We start from the raw sequence: 21,119 nt of genomic DNA, 5'->3' as shown, positions 1-21,119 counted from the left end.
GGTTAAAAATTGCAAGAATCTTTTATTAAACACTGTAGAACAAACACTTAAAAACATTTTTTATATTTTTCAGTGGGTATACACCAAATGGATCTGCAAACACAGGAATATTCTTGCCAAAATATATGTGTACAATATTATTTTCTTTTAGATAAGTTGGTCTCTTGCTGCTAAGTTAGGACAAAAGAGGAAGCAACATTAATAAAATACAATTTTTGAAAAAATGTTCATGCGGTTAGTGCTTGTAAGGTTCGACGTAAGTACGTAAATACAGGATTTTCCAATAAGTAATGACTCCCTACATCATTAAACTTCAAAGTCAAGTGATTTAATGATATTAAAGGAGGGTCAGTAAGCCATTTGTGTTAGTCTATTCATCAAATAATTTCCAACAAAGCAAGATGAATCACATAGTAGTAAAAGAACCAAATAACTAAAAGGCACAGTCCTCATACAAAACCTTATGCACCCTTCACATGATAATAATAATAGTGCTGTTATCAGTGTTTGCTAGTGCTGCATATAGTTCTATGTAGTATTTGTACCAGAGTATAAACAGCGCAGTACACTAGTTTAAGGTGCATAATGCTATTCAATCATTAGTGACAGAGATACTAAATAATACATAACCTGGCAGCAGAAGTCTCTCCGACGCAACGTTTCGCGTTAGCTTCTTCTTTATGTGTACTGCGCTGTTTATTCTCTGCTACAAATACTACATAGAACTATATGCAGCACTAGTAAGCACTGAAAACAGCACTATTATTATGTGAAGGGTGCATAAGGTTTTGTATGAGGACTGTGCCTTTTAGTTCTTTGGTTCTTTCACTACTATGTGATTCATCTTGCTTTGTTGGAAATTATTTGATGAATAGACTAGCTCACATGGCTTACTGACCAGGGGCGCCGCTATCATGGGGCAAGTTGAGCCCTTTGCTTCAGGCGGCAGTCGTCACTGAAAGACAGGGGGCGGCAGAGTGGTGGTCAGAACACGTGGTGCCGACTGTCCATAATCCCTGACATTTGCTGTCACTAGTGCGGTGCGCGAGCCCCTGCTCACAGCCCACGGTGTGCAATATCAGCCGGTCATCCCTGCACCCGCAGAGAAGCACACCACATATTGGCTGCACTGTGCAAACAGGACCTGTGATGAGGTCACAGGAGGGTAGGAGTCAGGGGGTCACATGATCGGGACCTCCATGGATTGCAGGATTCTGCTGTGCTGGTTGCCTTGGTAAGTGTGTGTATGAGGTGTATGGAGCGGAGCCGTGTGTGTATGAGGTGTATGGAGCGGAGCTGAATGTGTACGAGGTGTATGGAGCGGAGCTGAATGTGTATGAGGTGTATGGAGCGGAGCTGAATGTGTACGAGGTGTATGGAGCGAAGCTGAATGTGTATGAGGTGTACGGAGCGGAGCCGTGTGTGTATGAGGTGTATGGAGTGGAGCTGAATGTGTACAAGGTGTATGGAGCGGAGCTGTGTGTGTATGAGGTGTATGGAGCGAAGCTGAATGTGTATGAGGTGTACGGAGCAGAGCCGGGTGTGTATGAGGTGTACGGAGCAGAGCCGGGTGTGTATGAGGTGTACGGAGCGGAGCCGGGTGTGCATTAAGTGTACAGAGCAGAGCTTCATGTGTATGAGGTGTACGGAGTGGAGCCAGGTGTGTTTGAGGTGTATGGAGCGGAGCCAGGTGTGTATGAGGTGTATGGAGCAGAGGCGGGTGTGTGCGAGGTGTATTGAGCGGAGCCGCGTGAGTATGGAGTGGAGCCATGTGTGCAAGGTGTACGGAGCATAGCTGCATGTGTAGGAGTAACTATGTGTGGCCATTATGCAGTATGGAGCATCATGTGGGCCCATTATACAGTACGGAGCACCATGCGAAGCCATTATACAGTATGGAGCACTATATGGGGCCATTATACAGTATGGAGCATCATGTGTGGCCATTATACAGTATGGAGCATCATGTGTGGCCATTATTCAGTATTGAGCATCAAGTGGGGCCATTATACAGTATTGAGCATCGTGTGGGGCCATTATACAGTATGGAGCACTGTGTGGCCATTATACAGTATGGAGCACTGTGTGGCCATTATACAGTATGGAGCATCATGTGGGGCTCATTATACTGTATGGAGCAATATATGGGGCTCATTATACTGTATGGAGCAAAATATGGGGCATGTTATTCTGTATGGGGCGCTGCGCGGTGCCCATTATACAATATGGAGCATCATGTGTGGCCATTATACAGTATGGAGCACTGTGTGGCCATTATACAGTATGGAGCACTGTGTGGCCATTATACAGTATGGAGCATCATGTGGGGTTCATTATACTGTATGGAGCAATATATGGGGCATGTTATTCTGTATGGGGCACTGTGCGGTGCCCACAATACTGTATGGAGTAATATATGGGGCTCATTATACTGTATGGAGCAATATATGGGGCTCATTATTCTGTAAGGAGCAATCTGGTGCCCAGAATATTGTATGGAGGACTATACTGTCTGATTTATGACCTATTGTAGAATGTACAATAGTTATCACTCATGTATAATGTATGGGGGGACTGTATATGAGATGGGAGCCCTATAGGGGGGCTGTACTGTATATGTGTTTGGGGGGGCGCCGTTTTGAAGTTCGCCTCAGGCAGCAGTGTGGCTAGGTTCACCCCTGTTACTGACACTCCTTTAATGTCATTAAATCACTTGAATTTATTGCTTTAAGAAGTCTAGTGATGTAGGGAGTCATTACTTATTGGAAAATCCTGTATTTACATACTTATGTCGAACCTTACAAGCACTAACCGCATGAACATTTTTTTCAAAAATTGGATTTTATTAATGATGATTCCTCCTCTGTCCTAACTTAGCAACAAGAGACCAACTTATCTAAAAGAAAATAATATTGTACACACACATTTTGGCAAGAATATTCCTGTGTTTGCAGATCCATTTGGTATATACCCACTGAAAAATATAAAAACAATTTTTTTAAAGTGTTTGTTCTACAGTATTTAATAAAGATTCTACCTACTTGGCATCTGCTTCCTATGTATTTATAGGTATAGTATTTAACCCCTTTACCCCCAAGGGTAGTTTGCACGTTATGGACCGGGCCAATTTTTACAATTCTGACCACTGTCCCTTTATGAGGTTATAACTCTGGAACGCTTCAACGGATCCCGGTAATTCTGATACCGTTTTCTCGTGACATATTGTACTTCATGGTAGTGGTAAAATTTATTTGATATTACCTGCGTTTATTTGTGAAAAAAATGGAAATTTGGCGAAAATTTTGAAAATTTCGCAATTTTCCAACTTTGAATTTTTATGCAATTAAATCACAGATATGTCACACAAAATACTTAATAAGTAACATTTCCCACATGTCTACTTTACATCAGCACAATTTTGGAACCAAAATTTTTTTTGTTAGGGAGTTATAAGGGTTAAAATTTGACCAGCAATTTCTCATTTTTACAACACCATTTTTTTTTTAGGGACCACATCTCATTTGAAGTCATTTTGAGGGGTCTATATGATAGAAAATAACCAAGTGTGACACCATTCTAAAAACTACACCCCTCAAGGTCCTCAAAACCACATTCAAGAAGTTTATTAACCCTTCAGGTGTTTCACAGGAATTTTTGGAATGTTTAAATAAAAATGAACATTTGACTTTTTTTTCACAAAAACTTTACTTCAGCTCCAATTTGTTTTATTTTACCAAGGGGAACAGGAGAAAATGGACCCCAAAAGATGTTGTACAATTTGTCCTGAGTACGCTGATACCCCATATGTGGGGGTAAACCACTGTTTGGGCGCATGGCAGAGCTAGGAAGCGAAAGAGCGCCATTTGACTTTTCAATGCAAAATTGACAGGAATTGAGATGGGACGCCATGTTGCGTTTGGAGAGCCACTGATGTGCCTAAACATTGAAACCCCCCACAAGTGACACCCTTTTGGAAAGTAGACCCCCTAAGGAACTTATCTAGATATGTGGTGAGCACTTTGACCCACCAAGGGCTTCACAGACGTTTATAATGCAGAGCTGTAAAAATAAAACAAAAATTTTTTCCCACAAAAATTAATTTTTAGCCCCCAGTATTGTATTTTTCCGAGGGTAACAGTAGAAATTGGACCCCCAAAGTTGTTGTCCAATTTGTCCTGAGTGCGCTGATACCCCATATGTTGGGGGGAACCACCGTTTGGACGCATGGGAGGGCTCGGAAGGGAAGGAGCGCCATTTGGAATGCAGACTTAGATGGAATGGTTTTGCCGCAAGTGTCAGGGTGCAGAGGACGCTGCATGTTGCATTTTTTTTGCGTCCAAAATCAAGCGAAAAATGGACGCATGCGTCACAAAACAATGCGTTTTTGCATGCTTTTTGCATGCGTTGTGCGTTGCGTCACCGTCGCAACGCCCAACAACGCAAATGTGAACGTAGCCTAAGGGGGTGATGAAGGGGGGTTTGATTTACTTTTATAGTGGGTTATTTAGCAGATTTTTATGATTGGCAGCCGTCAAACACTCAAAGACGCTTTTTATTGCAAAAAATATTTTTTGCGTTACCACATTTTGAAAGCTATAATTTTTCCATATTTGAGTCCACAGAGTCATGTGAGGTCTTTTTTTTTTTGCGGGACGAGTTGACGTTTTTATTGGTAACATTTTCGGACACGTGACATTTTTTGATCGCTTTTTATTCCAATTTTTGTGAGGCAGAATGACCAAAAACCAGCTATTCATGAATTTCTTTTGGGGGAGGCGTTTATACCATTCCACGTTTGGTAAAATTGATAAAGCAGTTTTATTCTTCGGGTCAGCACGATTACAGCGATACCTCATTTATATCATTTTTTTATGTTTTGGCGCTTTTATACGATAAAAACTATTTTAGAGAAAAAATAATTATTTTTACATTGCTTTATTCTGAGGACTATAACTTTTTTATTTTTTTGCTGATGATGCTGTATGGCAGCTCATTTTTTGCGGGACAAAATGACGCTTTCAGCAGTACTATGGTTATTTATTTCTGTCTTTTTGATCGCGTTTTATTCCACTTTTTGTTCGGCGGTATGATAATAAAGCGTTGTTTTTTGCCTCGTTTTTTTTTTTTTCTTACGGTGTTTACCGAAGGGGTTAACTAGTGGGACACTTTTATAGGTTGGGTCGTTACGGACGCGGCGATACTAAATATGTGTACTTTTATTGTTTGTTTTTTTTAATTTAGATAAAGAAATGTATTTATGGGAATAATATATATATATTTTTCTTTATTTAGGAATTTTTTTTTTCTTTTTTCTTACACATGTGGAAATTTTTTTTTAAACTTTACTTTGTCCCAGGGGGGACATCACAGATCGGTGATCTGACAGTTTGCACAGCACTCTGTCAGATCACCCATCTGACTTACAGCACTGCAGGCTTACCAAGCGCCTGCTCTGAGCAGGCACTTGGTAAGCCACCTCCCTCCCTGCAGGACCCGGATGCTGCGGCCATCTTGGATCCGGGACCTGCAGCGAGGAAGGAGGTAGGAGACCCTCGCAGCAACGCGATCACATCGTGTTGCTGCGGGGGTCTCAGGGAAGCCCGCAGGGAGCCCCTCCCTGCGCGATGCTTCCCTATACCGCCGGCACACCGCGATCATGTTTGATCGCGGTGTGCCGGGGGTTAATGTGCCGGGGGCGGTCCGTGACCGCTCTTGGCACATAGCGCCGGATGTCAGCTGCGATAGGCAGCGCTGGATGTACTATTCCGTCCTTGGGAAGTAGGGCCCACCCCACATGGACGGAATAGTACGTCCAATGACAGAAAGGGGTTAATGTGTAAGTGGCATTAATGGCTAGGCCAACTTTTGTTTATTTTGTTTAAGAGGAGACTTAATAGCTGTCTACAAATTTCTGAAGGGCTGTCACAGTGTAGAAGGATCATCTTTATTCTCATTTGCACAAGGAAAACGAGAAGCAATGGAATTAAACAGAAAGGGAAATGATACAGATTAGATATTAGGAAAAACTTTTTGACGGTTAGGGCGATTAATGAGTGGAACGGTCTGCCACGAGAGGTGGTGAGTTCTCCCTCAATGGAAGTCTTCAAACAGAGGCTGGACAGACATCTGCCTGAGATAGTTTAGTGAATCCTGCTTTGAGCAGGGGTTGGACACGATGACCCTTGAGGTCCCTTCCAATTCATTCTGCCTTCTGAATGTATCAGCCAGCTGGGTAGATCAAGGATCAGAGGGTGACCGTTCTAAATGTAGATGTGAAAATGTTGTAAATGTCTGTAATGGAAACTTGTCTAAAAAACAATATAAAAACCGAAAGAGATAAACTGGAGTATAAGTTGGTATACATGCAATGGGTAGGCGCATATACACACTGGCCACTAACCAGACAAAACCCAAGATAAAAAGAAAATGAGCAAATACCCTGCAGTAAATAAATAACACCAGTGCATGAAAATAACATTCGGTGCTTAGTTAACATAATTTTGATTACAAAAAATCCATAAAAACCATTCCACCACATCAAGACGACATTTTTGGGGACAGTACTAAAATCTAGTATTAAAGCTTATCTTATGTCAAATGACGTAAATGTGAATAAGGACTGTGCAGGACGGAGACCCAGACCAATGGACACCCAGCCACGGGGAACTATATAAAAGTAATGTCTAGTTCAAAGAAAAGGGAAGCCATACCCTTGTATGTACTGAGTGCAGAAACCTGAAACAAAAACCTGACATGAGTCATGACATCAGAGTGTCAGGTTTTATATAAAAAGCCATGTATAAAGAAAAGATTAGAAAGATATAAACTGTAATGCTTGAAATAATGTTTAACCTAAAGGGTTACTCCACCATATCTATCACATGCCACTTTTTCTTGTATTTCTTGTATTTACCTACAATTTCCTTTGAAACTCCCCTAAGGCACAGAGTTCTCTAACTAAGTACATGTCCTATTGCAAAACCTGATTTGCAAGCTAGATTTAGTCTAATCATGTGTGCACGCAGTCTTTTTCAAGCGAATTTCACTGAGAATCCATTCCTTCAAGTTTCGGAAACCTTAAATCTCTTAAAAAAGTGACATATTCATTCTTATTTATACTCAACAGTAAAGAGTGAAAGATGGCGTAACTGCTTAAGGAAAATGACTGCCAACCAGAGTTTTCCAGAAGTGGCTTTGTCTGGGAAAATTATAAATCCTCTGACATTTAAATTACGCCGTATGCAGATACCCTATGGGAGTTTTCACACTGAGTTTTTTAACAGTTTGTGGAGCAGAATCTCTGCAAATCTCCATTCAAAGCTTCTGTTATTTCAACTCCTGATTTTTAACTATTCATGGTTTTCTTAGACTTTTTTTCAGTAGTTTTTGGAGCAAAATGTCTCCAAAAACCATGAGCAGTTGAAAAAAACCAAAATCTTTGGATGCAGAGTTGGAGAGTTACTGCACAAGAAACTCCTGAATAAACCTTGGTGTGAACACACCAACATCTGGAATTTAAACTAACTTCTATAGATGTGGAGAGTTTGTACACTCTTATTTTAAATAGTAGAGGTATCCAGTTAGTCAAATTTTATCTAACAGTTCCCATATGCATTTGACTACAATTGGCAAAACCAGTCATTGTTGTTGGATTGGTTGACACTCCAGTCTAATGTGTACGGGGCCTCCAGACTCTAGATGATGCCAGGTGGGGGGGAGAGATAGATCAGGCATGTTTAATTTGACAGTGGATACCTTGGTTCTCCAAAAGATAAGAAGCTGTCAGAGGAGTCTGGCAGAGGCTCTCATAGAGATAACTGGAGACCTTTGCCAAGCCAAACTTTTTGTGCATGGAGAATTCTAAAGAATTCTGTTTTCTTAACCATTTCGTACTATTGGATTAATAATGGATAGGTGTCATAATTGACGCCTCTCCATTATTAATCTGGCTTAATGTCACCTTACAATAGCAAGGTGACATTAACCCTTCATTACCCCATATCCCACCGCTACACAGGAGTGGGAAGAGAGAGGCCAAGTGCCAGAATAGGCGCATCTTCCAGATGTGCCTTTTCTGTGGTGGCTGGGGGCAGATGTTTGTAGCCAGGGGGGGCCAATAACCATGGACCCTCTCTAGGCTATTAATATCTGCCCTCAGTCACTGGCTTTACCACTCTGGCGGAGAAAATTGCGCGGGAGACCACACCAATTTTTTCTGCAATTTAACCCTTTATTTTAGCAGCTACAGCGGCCAAATTTTGCACATACACACTACTAACATTAGTAGTGTGGAATATGCAAAAAAAAGGGATATGAGATGGTTTACTGTATGTAAACCATGTCTCATATCCTGTCGGGTTTGGGAAGGAGAAATGAAAAGCCGGCAATTGAATTACCGGGTTTTCACATATCTTGCGCTGAATTAAATATAAATACAGTGTATGTATATACACTCACCGGCCACTTTATTAGGTACACCTGCCCAACTTCTTGTTAACACTTAATTTCTAATCAGCCAATCACATGGCGGCAACTCAGTGCATTTAGGCATGTAGACATGGTCAAGACAATCTCCTGCAGTTCAAACCGAGCATCAGTATGGGGAAGAAAGGTGATTTGAGTGCCTTTGAACGTGGCATGGTTGTTGGTGCCAGAAGGGCTGGTCTGAGTATTTCAGAAACTGCTGATCTACTGGGATTTTCACGCACAACCATCTCTAGGGTTTACAGAGAATGGTCCGAAAAAGAAAAAAAATCCAGTGAGCGGCAGTTCTGTGGGCGGAAATGCCTTGTTGATGCCAGAGATCAGAGGAGAATGGGCAGACTGGTTCCAGCTGATAGAAAGACAACAGTGACTCAAATCGCCACCCGTTACAACCAAGGTAGGCCTAAGAGCATCTCTGAACGCACAGTGCGTCGAACTTTGAGGCAGATGGGCTACAGCAGCAGAAGACCACACCGGGTACCACTCCTTTCAGCTAAGAACAGGAAACTGAGGCTACAATTTGTACAAGCTCATCGAAATTGGACAGTAGAAGATTGGAAAAACGTTGCTTGGTCTGATGAGTCTCGATTTCTGCTGCGACATTCGGATGGTAGGGTCAGAATTTGGCGTAAACAACATGAAAGCATGGATCCATCCTGCCTTGTATGGAGCATCTTTGGGATGTGCAGCCGACAAATCTGCGGCAACTGTGTGATGCCATCATGTCAATATGGACCAAAATCTCTGAGGAATGCTTCCAGCACCTTGTTGAATCTATGCCACGAAGAATTGAGGCAGTTCTGAAGGCAAAAGGGGGTCCAACCCGTTACTAGCATGGTGTACCTAATAAACCTAATAAAGTGGCCGGTGAGTGTGTGTGTGTATATATATATATATATATATATATATATATATATATATATATATATATATATATATGTATATATATATATATATATATATATATATGTGTGTGTGTGTGTCTCAATGACATATATATATATATAGCAGGTTTCGCATTACGACACTTAATTAGTTAGAGAACACTGTGCCCAAAGGCAATGTCAAATGTGTAAATTGTTTTGTAAATCTAATTCAAAGCAGAATGTGACAACTTTGGGTGGAGTAACCCTTCAGGATAAACATTGCTTTATGCAGAGCTCTTGGTCTATGCATTTCTTTGGTCATGAAGGACTTTTTACATAGGGAAAACTACACTCCCCCTGTACAAGAAGTCCTAGCCTAGGAACATGTTAAATCAATTACTGAAGAAGGAAGTTCCTTCATCTAATAAAACAATGCTGACATATTACGTTTTATTGGCTGATGTATAATCACACCTCTACTGCAAGGGATTGCTATTTCAAACAAATCTTAAACAAATGCAATAAGCATTAGATCTAAAAGAAAAAAAAATGACTAAAGTTTTTTTCCTGTAACATTTAAATAGGCTACCTTTATGATATTTATAATTTGCTGATGTTGTTTAATGTAGACAGTTTGCTCTTATATTACTCCCACCACTCCCTTGATTATTCTGTTTTTTTGTTTTTTTTTCAAAATCCACCACACTGTTCCAGAGATATGGGCAGTTTTATTTTGTGCTAATTTTTATGGTCTTTACCTTGGGGGCGTAGCTTACAGGATGATTATGCAAAGCAGACTAAGCACACGCCCCAGAGGATTCTGAGAGCAATATCCTTGTGCTAGGTATCATAAAAAATTTGCATTAAATATAAGAGTAAAAACATTTTTGACCTGCTGACAGGTCCTCTTTAACTGTTTTTAATATTAATATTTTTACAATATGATTGTGACAATCTTGCACAACATGCATGAAGACTGAGGCATAGATGTCATTACACAGTTCAGACAAGACATAGGCAGCACAAAACGGATGTTGCCTACTGGCTGAGTTTTGTGTTTTTCAGAATAAAGCAAATGTTAGAAGATACCCCCTAGGTTACCACTGCCTTTCTTCTGCTTGCTTGTGGGTCTGTAATGGAAATTGCCATTTCATGTAGCCATTTTATTTAGACTAAACATACCATAAATACGTACCGTACACTGTAAGGTCAAAGTTGTATTCTATCATGTAATTATTCCACATGGTAATCACAGCCTTGTAGTTTCCACTATCACTTTTAGTCACATTATCGATGCCTAATACGGTTCCATGTTGAGTTGGCTCATATCGGTTGTTTAGATTTTCAATCACTTGGCCATTTTGAATCTTGATAATACGATAATAATCTTGCTGGTTTTTAAAACTCCAGCTGAAGTCTTTCACATTAACTTGGTCAAAATCTGCTATCAATTTGATAGACGATTGTGAAAGCGCAATCACTTGATGTGAATGTTGTCCTTCAACTGAAAATAAGAAAAGATTATTTCTATTTATGGACTCTTTCCTTTTTATAAGTTCCCTCCCCAGATATATTGTATAAGCCAAGTAGAAGGAATAATATTTATTTTAGGCATCAAAGGATTCGGACAGAACACATATTTTTTGAAGGGAAAATTTCAATTTGCATGAGTGAAATAAAATGGCAGCTTACTGTCATTTTGCTTGATTTTCTTTGGAAGCATGAAAAATAAAATAAAAACATCTTGCTTTCATCCCATCTTACTAGTCCTAGTGTTGCAGCTTCCCGCTCTTTTGGTTCACCCCCTTTCTGGCCTTCTCTTCAATCTTCACTGTTTGGTGTCGCAACCATTGGCTAGTCCAAAAGTAATGTCATGAAGGAGCTTGATTCCTACCTCATCAGTACTCGGGGTTCTGGTGAGTGATGATAAAAGAGAAGACCAGAGAGGAAGAGTAGGCCAACTGTCACACCTCCACGAAAGCCTAATCCTGCAACTTCTGGTTGTGTCCCCAGGCACCACCATATTCACTCTGCTGGCAGAACTAGGAGCTCTGGACAGCATAGGATTTGTCCAACCACAAGGTTAGGATGGGTGTGATCTTCAGTACTGTTCAGTCTGACAGTATGGGTGTGGGTGAGCTGTCTAGCTGGAGTCAGATCCCTGCTCCAGCAATTGGATAGCACAAGACCCTACTTAAGATTCAAGCAAACTGCTGGAAGCTGCCAGATATAGCTTTGTGCTTCCCTGGTTTAGGTCTATGTTTTCTGCTCCAGTTTAGTATTGTGTTTTCCTGACTGTACCTTGGCTTACATTTGTCCTGTCTGACCATTTTGTACCTTTGCTGCCCTCTTGCTTTAGTACCAGCTAACTGACTATCCTTCTTAACAGCTTGCGTTGCCGAACAGCAGCTGTGTCTGTGGCTCTTGACTAGAGACCCCTGTGTAAGTCTACGTCACTGTATAAGGGTTAAAGGTTGAAGACCAGGCCGAACCCAGGGGTTTGGCAAACTGGAATAGCTTGAGCAAAGCCTGGCAGACCACTGGCAGAGCCTCCATACACCAACAGAGCGCCAGACAAGGAGCTGTTATGCTTTCACATGTGGGGGGTGAGTTGAGTAATACATTTTTTTTTCAACCTTTCTGCTTACCATGAGTTGGGGTCTGATGAGACATGAGAGAATAACAAACATGTTTAACCGGCATTTCGATTCGCATTCAAGCTCGTTTGGTGAATTTGTATTTCAGCAGATTCACACATCTTTAGTCAACAGTGAGTTCCCAGGTTCTATATATCCCTGCTCTCGGAATTGCTTTGGGTCCAAGTGGTCAGACCCCCAGAAATAAGTAAGAAATAGGTTATTTGCCTACTTTTTGGGGAATGTAACCTCTGATATAATTTTATTTAGTAGGACAACAATATCATCCAGGGTTCTAAATAATAATGTCAAGCAGTGCACAAATAACAGTGCCATGTAGCGTCCAATGATGCCATATAGTAACCAAATAGCAGTGCTTGGCAGAGTGGGAAGAGTTCCACAATGATGTATATGATTAATAATTCTACATAATATACCTCTAAATAATATTTACTCTATAATCTACTTCAAAGGGGTTATTCAGATGACCAATTTTTCTCACGGGCCAAGAGTCTATGTGGAAGTAATGGCAGATTTGGTCCAATGAACCAAAATAGTGGATATAAATGGCAGGTTGCTTCAACATTAGGAGGAGCACACGGAGATGCACTCAATTTGCGGATATGACTGGCCCAAGATTTTGTAGGTCCATGTGAAACTGCCCTCAGTATGTTAGTGATGATATATGAGGGAATCGTAGTTAGAATCAGCTGTGAATTGTCCTGAAGTGGAGTTGTTGAGATTTTGGGGGGCTTTGGGATGTTGGTTTTCTCTCCCCATACTATGGCAGATAGCAGCTGATTAACATTCCTAACAATGTTCACTTTCACTTTTGCTGAGGCATAGTAAAGTGGCTAAAGGAAAGGGTGTGAATAGGGGATTTCCGTGTTAGAGGAAAAACAGGATTATCGAGGGCCAAGTATAGAAAACAAGACAGCAAAGAAATAAGAAGCAAAACACTAACAATAAAGAAGACATGCAAATAATTAATATAAAATCTCTGAACTCTGCGAGAGTTTTCTGACACAACTTTAGGGTGACTTACCTGCAGCAGATACCATTAATAGCATTAATAAGTATGAAGTCTCCATGATGTACGTCCCGAAAAAGAGGAAGAAGTCGCTTTATGTTCTCACAGCTGCTAATCTTCTCCGACTCATTTGGATGAAAATCAAGTCTCTACTGCTTCTGGAAAAGCTGAAATAAAATGCATTTTTTTCTGAGTTCATTGTTTTCAGATAGACAGATGTGAGACTGTAAGATTATGCACAGGTCTGCTCTTACTGTGATGTATTGTACATAGTCTGTTTACAGTCTTGTGCTTGGGTGCGAGGAAGACACAGTAGACACAGGTTTAGTTATAACTTGCTTGTATTACTGCATACAAGTATGCCACAGGGAAAAAGGTTTTACACAATTGCAGGTACACAGGCAGGAGACACGGCAGGTCAGAGTAAACGTTAAGTTCAACATTAAGCACAAGCTGGTTCAGAGTCTCTCTGTTACTTCCCTTGCAAATGTAGATTAGCACGTAGCAGAGTTCCAGTGTCCACAAGTGTCCCAGAGATCCACAGTAGGAGATGGAAGGAATACTAAGTCCAAGACTTCCAGGAGTAGGTCACAGACTAACTGCAGACATGATTCAGAAGCACTGATTGAACAGCTGAGGCTGCTTAAAAAGGCAAGAGGCGGAGAACAGGGCAGAAACATAGAAGCTAGAAACTCCATGCAAAGTAGCTGCAGCAGGCCAAAGCAAAATGGCTGACGGAAAAGTTGGGTTTCAATAGCAGAAAACAACAGGAGATATAGCAAAAGATACTGAGAACCTTACACTTACCTTCTGTGATCTAGGTGGAAAGGATCACATTCTTACATAGTCCTCGTCATCTTGGCAGTGACCCAGGATTCGTTGAAATATTATTTCACTTTTGGTAATAACTTTGAAACCTTACAAACATGCCAAGTTTCAATAAGATTTTTCACAAAAGGTATTGTCATAGCACATGACCTCTCTGACAGGCCATGCTCCTCCATGACCTTATTATATCCTGTTTACAAGTTTTCTGAATGTATGTTTTAACTTGTCTGCTTCTGCATAATGGAGTACGTGCATGCTGAGAAAAAAAGAAAAAGGAAGTTCCAGCACCCATAGTGCTGGCAGCCATAGTGCTGGCAGAATGTAAATAAAGGGAGCCGTCTCACTTGAACACAGAGCGTTCTTGGAGATACTGTGTAAGGCAAAATGAGAAGGATGATGACTAGTGTTGAGCGATACCGTCCGATACTTGAAAGTATCGGTATCGGAAAGTATCGGCCGATACCGGCAAAGTATCGGATCCAATCCGATACCGATACCCGATACCAATACAAGTCAATGGGACTCAAGTATCGGACGGTATTCCTGATGGTTCCCAGGGTCTGAAGGAGAGGAAACTCTCCTTCAGGCCCTGGAATCCATATTAATGTGTAAAAGAAAGAATTAAAATAAAAAATATTGCTATACTCACCTCTCCGACGCAGCCTGGACCTTACCGAGGGAACCGGCAGTGTTCTTTGCTTAAAATTCGCGCTTTTCCTTCCTTACGTGAAGTCCCGGCTTGTGATTGGTCGCGTGCCGCCCATGTGGCCGCGACGCGACCAATCACAGCAAGCCGTGACGTAATTTTAGGTCCTTCAGGATTTTAAAATTACGTTCTGGCTTGTGATTGGTCGCGACGCGATGCGACCAATCACAAGCCGTGACGTCACGGGAGGCAGGACAAGCGCGCATTTTAAAATGCGCGCGTGTCCAGCCTCCCGTGACGTCACGGCTTGTGATTGGTCGCGTCGCCCATGTGACCGCGACGCGACCAATCACAAGCCAGAACGTAATTTTAAAATCCTGAAGGACCTAAAATTACGTCACGGCTTGCTGTGATTGGTCGCGTCGCGGCCACATGGGCGGCACGCGACCAATCACAAGCCGGGACTTCACGTAAGGAAGGAAAAGCGCGAATTTTAAGCAAACAACGCTGCCGGTTACCTCGCTGAGGTCCAGGCTGCGTCGGAGAGGTGAGTATAGCAATATTTTTTTATTTTAATTCTCTCTTTTACACATTTTTACATTAATGTTGTTTCGATACCGATACCCGATACCACAAAAGTATCGGATCTCGGTATCGGAATTCCGATACCTGCAAGTATCGGCCGATACCCGATACTTGCGGTATCGGAATGCTCAACACTAATGATGACAGCAAAGCTGCTTTTCTACAGGTGTGCTTAATAAAGCCTTAAAGATGTGTGTTCAGCATCTTTTACAGTACTTCTAGAGTTTACTAGAAATAGTAGTAGTGACTGAGCCATCGAGAAGCAGGGCCACCATGAAAAGTCCTACCTAGGGGACCAGCCTCCATGGTTAGGTTGGGTCTTGCCGGCATTTATAAGGTGAGGAAGAGTGACTTTGCAGGGTGTTATCTTTACCTTATACTGACGGAAAGTTCACTCTGGTGTGTCAATGCATGTGCAAGCCTTTCTCCAAGAGCGCTGACATATCCCAGAGAGCGTTCCGTCTAATTTGCATACAGATTCAACCCTGGATATCTCTTCACTAGAACATCCGCAACTTTCCCTGATGATCCTAAGATGGAAACCTCACATGCCAATGTAAATAGTGTCAGCAGCATGTGAGGCATTTGACAAAGGAAGACTGTACCCTCTGTCAGCTCATCAGCACCCCCACAGTGCACTCATGGGGTACTAATTGGTCACTATGGCAGCCTGAGGCCTAACAACAGGCTAGTTAATGCGCTACATTACATAAGAAGTAAGCATAACGCCCAAGCCCATATTCCCAAAAGGAATGGGCAACACTTCATATAACACTAAACACTTAAACATACTGAAAACACAGATAAATAAACTGTGTTCAAAGAAGTGTCTCAGAGGTATATTAAAACCACTTATTTTATTTACAAAAAGTTAAAATACAAACACAAACATGAACAAACAATAAGGTGCCTCAATACAACCAACAATTATAAATGCGGTCAGCATGAGGAGGACACTTTTCGATTAAGAGCAGGAGTAAGGTTAAGCACAAAGTTGTCAGGTCACACATATAATTCACTACAATCCTCCCAAAGCCATTAAGCTATTTACAAGAAGCAAATCTAGGGTATTTGATACATACTCGTCTATTACAGTACTATAGGTACCTATTGGAACTTAGCCTGAAGCCGATGCAAAAGACCCCCTATATTGCTTAATACTCAAATTGCTGCAACATGGAAACAGTCAGAACCTAGTTACTAATAAACCCCGTGCCCTACACGTATTACCTGCTCCATGTCTCTCCCAATGTGCTCCGCCAAATGGCGCGCTGTACTTGCCAGCCCCGACGCGTGTTTCGCGTACTCCTTTTACCTGGGGGTGTGTCTAAGCGATGAGTCTCAAAGGTCTTATACAGTCACCTAAACCAATCAGGTTTGTGGAGGCGGGATTACATTGCATGCATCATATGCACGCCCACTTACTCCATAACATGCTAATATCCATATAGTCTGAAAGGTCACCATAGCTTGTCCATCATAGGGTGGAAACGAAAGGAGGAATTACCGTACGACATAAACAAAGTGTCTGCCTTATTTGAAAACTGCTGATAAGTATGCGGCGTGTGCTACCAACGTACTGTGTCCGACCATCTGGGAATGGGAGGGATAAAACTACATGCGTAGAAAGTAAACGCCCACCTTGATGATAACCACACAACTATAGACGCTGAGGTGTGTGCTCTTCCCCATATATGACGGGCAACATCACCAGCGTCATGAGATGTAAAAACGCCCGGAATGGAGCCAATAAACAAGGTACCAAGCCATATAACCATATGCATAACATAATATAGAACATGGTCAAATAATGGACAATACAACATGAGAAAGTGATGTGATAATCTATTATATCCGTAATCATACTTCTTAAGTGTGTAACTACATGGAGAAACAGCGTGCAGTGTTCAATAACACTGAAAGTGAAAAAGACTCTCCATATAGGTGAACATTTGATGTCCATGACTACATCAGTGGTGTATATCCAGGATGAAATTGAGGGTGACACCCACCCCCCTGCAGGTAGGGGGCACGCAACACCACCGTCATTCAACACTGGAACTCACCAGATGTGTCCATCAAACGTATACTACTATGTAAGCAAAATTACTCAAAATAATAAAAGGTGAAATAAGATAAGTGAGAACAAACAAGAAAGGTGAATAAAAAAGGGTGTTTTAATAAAAAGATATTAGAACATGACAAAGTGATGTGAATTAAAACAACCCAGGAGGATAACAACCTGAATCATACATATATAAATAGTTATATGTGAATAAATACTTTAGCTAACACTATGAAATCCCATTACTTTATGTGTTGTGAATATTAGTGCGGAGATTCCATTCACATTATATGAACAATTCAATCGCACATAGATTTCATGGTCCAAATCCCATTGATTCAATATTTACCCAGAAGAAAAAAAACAAAACAAAAGCAAATTAAGAACATTTCATGCATAGGATAGAATACTATTTAAGTCCTCCACTACGGTGCTCAGCATATATACTGGCTAGTGTTGAGCGATACCGTCCGATACTTGAAAGTATCGGTATCGGAAAGTATCGGCCGATACCGGCAAAGTATCGGATCTGATCCGATACCGATACCCGATACCAATACAAGTCAATGGGACTCATGTATCGGACGGTATTCCTGATGGTTCCCAGGGTCTGAAGGAGAGGAAACTCTCCTTCAGGCCCTGGGATCCATATTAATGTGTAAAATAAAGAATTAAAATAAAAAATATTGATATACTCACCTCTCCGATGCAGCCTGGACCTTACCGCTGTGAACCGGCAGCCTTCTTTGCTTAAAATGAGCGCGTTCAGCACCTTCCATGATGTTACGGCTTCTAATTGGTCGCGTGCCGCTCATGTGACCGCCACGCGACCAATCAGAAGCCGTGACGTCATCCCTCAGGTCCTAAATTCCTAGAAGGGAATTTAGGACCTGAGGGATGACGTCACGGCTTGTGATTGGTCGCGTGGCGGTCACATGAGCGGCACGCGACCAATCAGAAGCCGTGACGTCATGGAAGGTGCGGAACGCGCTCATTTTAAACAAAGAAGGCTGCCGGTTACCAGCGGTGATGTCCAGGGGCCTCCGGACAGGTGAGTATATCAATATTTTTTATTTTAATTCTTTATTTTACACATTCATATGGATCCCAGGGCCTGAAGGAGAGTTTCCTCTCCTTCAGACCCTGGGAACCATACACTGGAAACTTCCGATTCCGATTCCCGATACCACAAAAGTATCGGATCTCGGTATCGGAATTCCGATACCGCAAGTATCGGCCGATACCCGATACTTGCGGTATCGGAATGCTCAACACTAATACTGGCAACAATTATAGCCCACGAAAATCTTCCATCTTGATTAATATTGAATTACAGAAATCTTCTTTCTTGATTAATATAGGAAGTAATGCTCGAGTCCGCCTTCAAACATACTAGAAGGGAGCATCAGCAGATATAGCAAGCGCATAATATTTTCAGTCTTCATTCCTTTTTGCTATGTTGGCACCGCATTCTTCAAATTCCCATCCGATGACAGAGTAGAAGCTGGAGTATGTAACCTGAAACATACGGCTTTCACACATGTGACCAAATAAGACCTAAATAAACATATAGAGAGTGAGCATATACAAAAATCCCAGATAAAATTAGTCATTCACAAAATGCACCGAATCCCAGATTTTCATTTAAGCCTTGTGGGGTCAATGTATCTAATCTATAAATCCAAAGACTTTCGACCTGGGCAAGAACCTTGCCTAGGTTGCCACCCCTTGGTCCTAATGTAACCACATCAATACCCTTAACCTTCATGAGGTAGGGATTAGAGTCATGAAATTTCTTATAGTGTCGGGGAATGGTCTTCAATGTCGACACATCATCTATTGTTTTGGCCTTCACAATGTCTAAATGGTGTTCTCGGACACAAATTTTTAACTCTCTGGTGGTGAGGCCTATGAAGATCTTGCCGCATAGACACGTAGAATGATAGATGACCCCTTTCGTTGTACATGTAATAAATTTTCTAATGTCAAAACTTTTGGACCCATCAAAATTGGTAAAGGTTCTGGCCTTAATACAGTTCGAACAAGCCTTGCAGCGGCCACAAGGAAAAAAGCCTGCAGTTTTTTAATCCCATCCATTCGTTTTTCTCTTGTCCTCATAGTGGCTGTGCACTAAGGTATCTTGTAGATTTCTAGATCTTTTGGCCACTATGGATGGAGCAGAGGGCAAAAGGAGTTTTAGAGTAGGGTCAGTATGTAATATCAACCAATATTTTATTATTATTTGCCTGGATTTATGCCATTTCTTATGATGCCCCGTAATGTACCGGACTTGATTATCACTGTTTCCGTTGATCTTAACTTTATTTTTGTACAGGAGCACATTTCTAGGAGTATTTTTAGCCGTTATATATCTTTTGCGTATCATTTTGCTACTGTAACCTCGCTCTCTAAATCTCTCAGTCAGTTCTTTAGACTGATTCTCAAAATCATTCTTGTCAGAACAGATGCGTTTTACTCACAAAATTTGCCCTATAGGAATTCCCTGTATAGTTGACTGTGGATGGGCAGATTGTGCATGTAACACAGAATTAGTGGCCGTCATTTTACGGAAGACATCAGTTGTGATGTCCCCATTGGGCAGGGCATGTATCCGCAAGTCCAGGAAATCTACCGATCTCCCATATGTAAATGTAAGTTTGATATTAAGACTATTTTAATTCAGATTTCTCATCATAATGTTTAGGTCCTCTGCGCTTCCCTCCCACACGAACCAAATGGCATCTATGTATCTCATCCACTCTTGGATGTGACATGACTGGGGGATGGGATTACAAAGGAAAATATCCCTCTCCCATGCCCCCAGAAACAGGTTCGCGTAGGAGGGAGCGCAGCAGGCCCCCATTGCAGTTCCCTGAAATTGCAGATACGTGCCCCACCCAAAGACAAACACATTATGTGTCAATACAAATTCCAGAAGTTTTAACAGCAATTGTATCAGATTTCTGTCTAAGTTGCTGGATTCCAAATAGGATGCAACAGCTTTGATAACATCAGAATGTTTAATAGATGTATATAATGCTTCGACATCAGCCGTAACCATGACACTGTTGGGGCCAAGATGTAGGTTATCCAATCTATGTAAGGCTGCAGTGGTATCATTGATATAGGATGGAAGTTCACTGACCAATGGTTTCAAATAAAAATCAATAATCTGTGTAAGAACCTCACACAGGCCGCCATTGTCCGAGACTATGGGCCTTCTGGGTGGATCACTGGGATTTTTTTGAATCTTCGGGATTAAGTATAATGTTGGCATATGTGGGTGCATTTTTTCAACTAATTCAACTAGCCTTTTTGGAATAATTCCATCAGCAAAGGCTTCCTCTAGGATGATACATAGTTCATCTTGAAATGTTTTAGTAGGGTTAGTAAGCATCTTTTTATAACAATCCTTATTGTCCAACAGTATATGTGCCTGTTTTTCATATAAGGCATGTGGCCACACGACAAGGTTTCCACCTTTGTCGGCAGGTTTAAAAACAACTTCATCCCATCCCTTTAATGTCTCTAGTGCTTGCCTATCAGATTGAGATACATTGGAGTTCCCAAACCCCTCTCCAGAAAGTTCTTCAATGTCTCTGGACACTAATTTAGTAAAGACATCAACTGCCAGACATATATTTAAGGATGGGAATTTTTTGGGTTTGCCAACTAGATGGTTAGGGAAGCCACTTACCTTGATGGGATTACTCTCAAGGGCCAAAGCCTCCAAATTAGCAAGAGCTTCTTTCTCCTCATCATTGGTAAAATCCTCATCCCCTTGGCCTTTATAGTGAAGTTTTTTCAAGATTAATTTTCGTGAAAAGAGATGGAAGTCCTTTATTAATGTAAATATGTCTGGGGAATATGAAGGACAGAAAGTAAGACCCTTTTCAAGAATGCTAATCTGTTGCTCAGACAATGTATGTGATGATAAATTAATCACCTGAAGTTGGTCATTCTTTTTGTATGCTCTTTT

The 21,119-nt window shown here is 41.4% G+C and overlaps 1 protein-coding gene across 1 annotated transcript in view; it reads right to left on the bottom strand.

Annotated features, from left to right (window-relative positions):
- Window positions 1-13,730, bottom strand: part of LOC143769872 (uncharacterized) — a 39,565-nt gene extending 25,835 nt beyond the window's left edge. The window contains exons 1-3 of the mRNA XM_077258894.1: window positions 13,271-13,730; window positions 13,032-13,183; window positions 10,546-10,854 (exon numbers count right to left, since the gene is read on the bottom strand). Coding sequence (XP_077115009.1) covers window positions 10,546-10,854; window positions 13,032-13,077 — 355 coding nt within the window. The 5' untranslated portion in view covers window positions 13,078-13,183; window positions 13,271-13,730. The remainder of the gene's footprint in view (window positions 1-10,545; window positions 10,855-13,031; window positions 13,184-13,270) is intronic.
- Window positions 13,731-21,119: the final 7,389 nt, after the last annotated feature.

This window comes from Ranitomeya variabilis, chromosome 1 (assembly GCF_051348905.1).
Source record: "Ranitomeya variabilis isolate aRanVar5 chromosome 1, aRanVar5.hap1, whole genome shotgun sequence".
NCBI classification, from domain to species: Eukaryota; Metazoa; Chordata; class Amphibia; order Anura; family Dendrobatidae; genus Ranitomeya; species Ranitomeya variabilis.
Note: the sequence above shows the minus strand (reverse complement) of the source record. Positions and strands in the feature narration are given on the sequence as shown.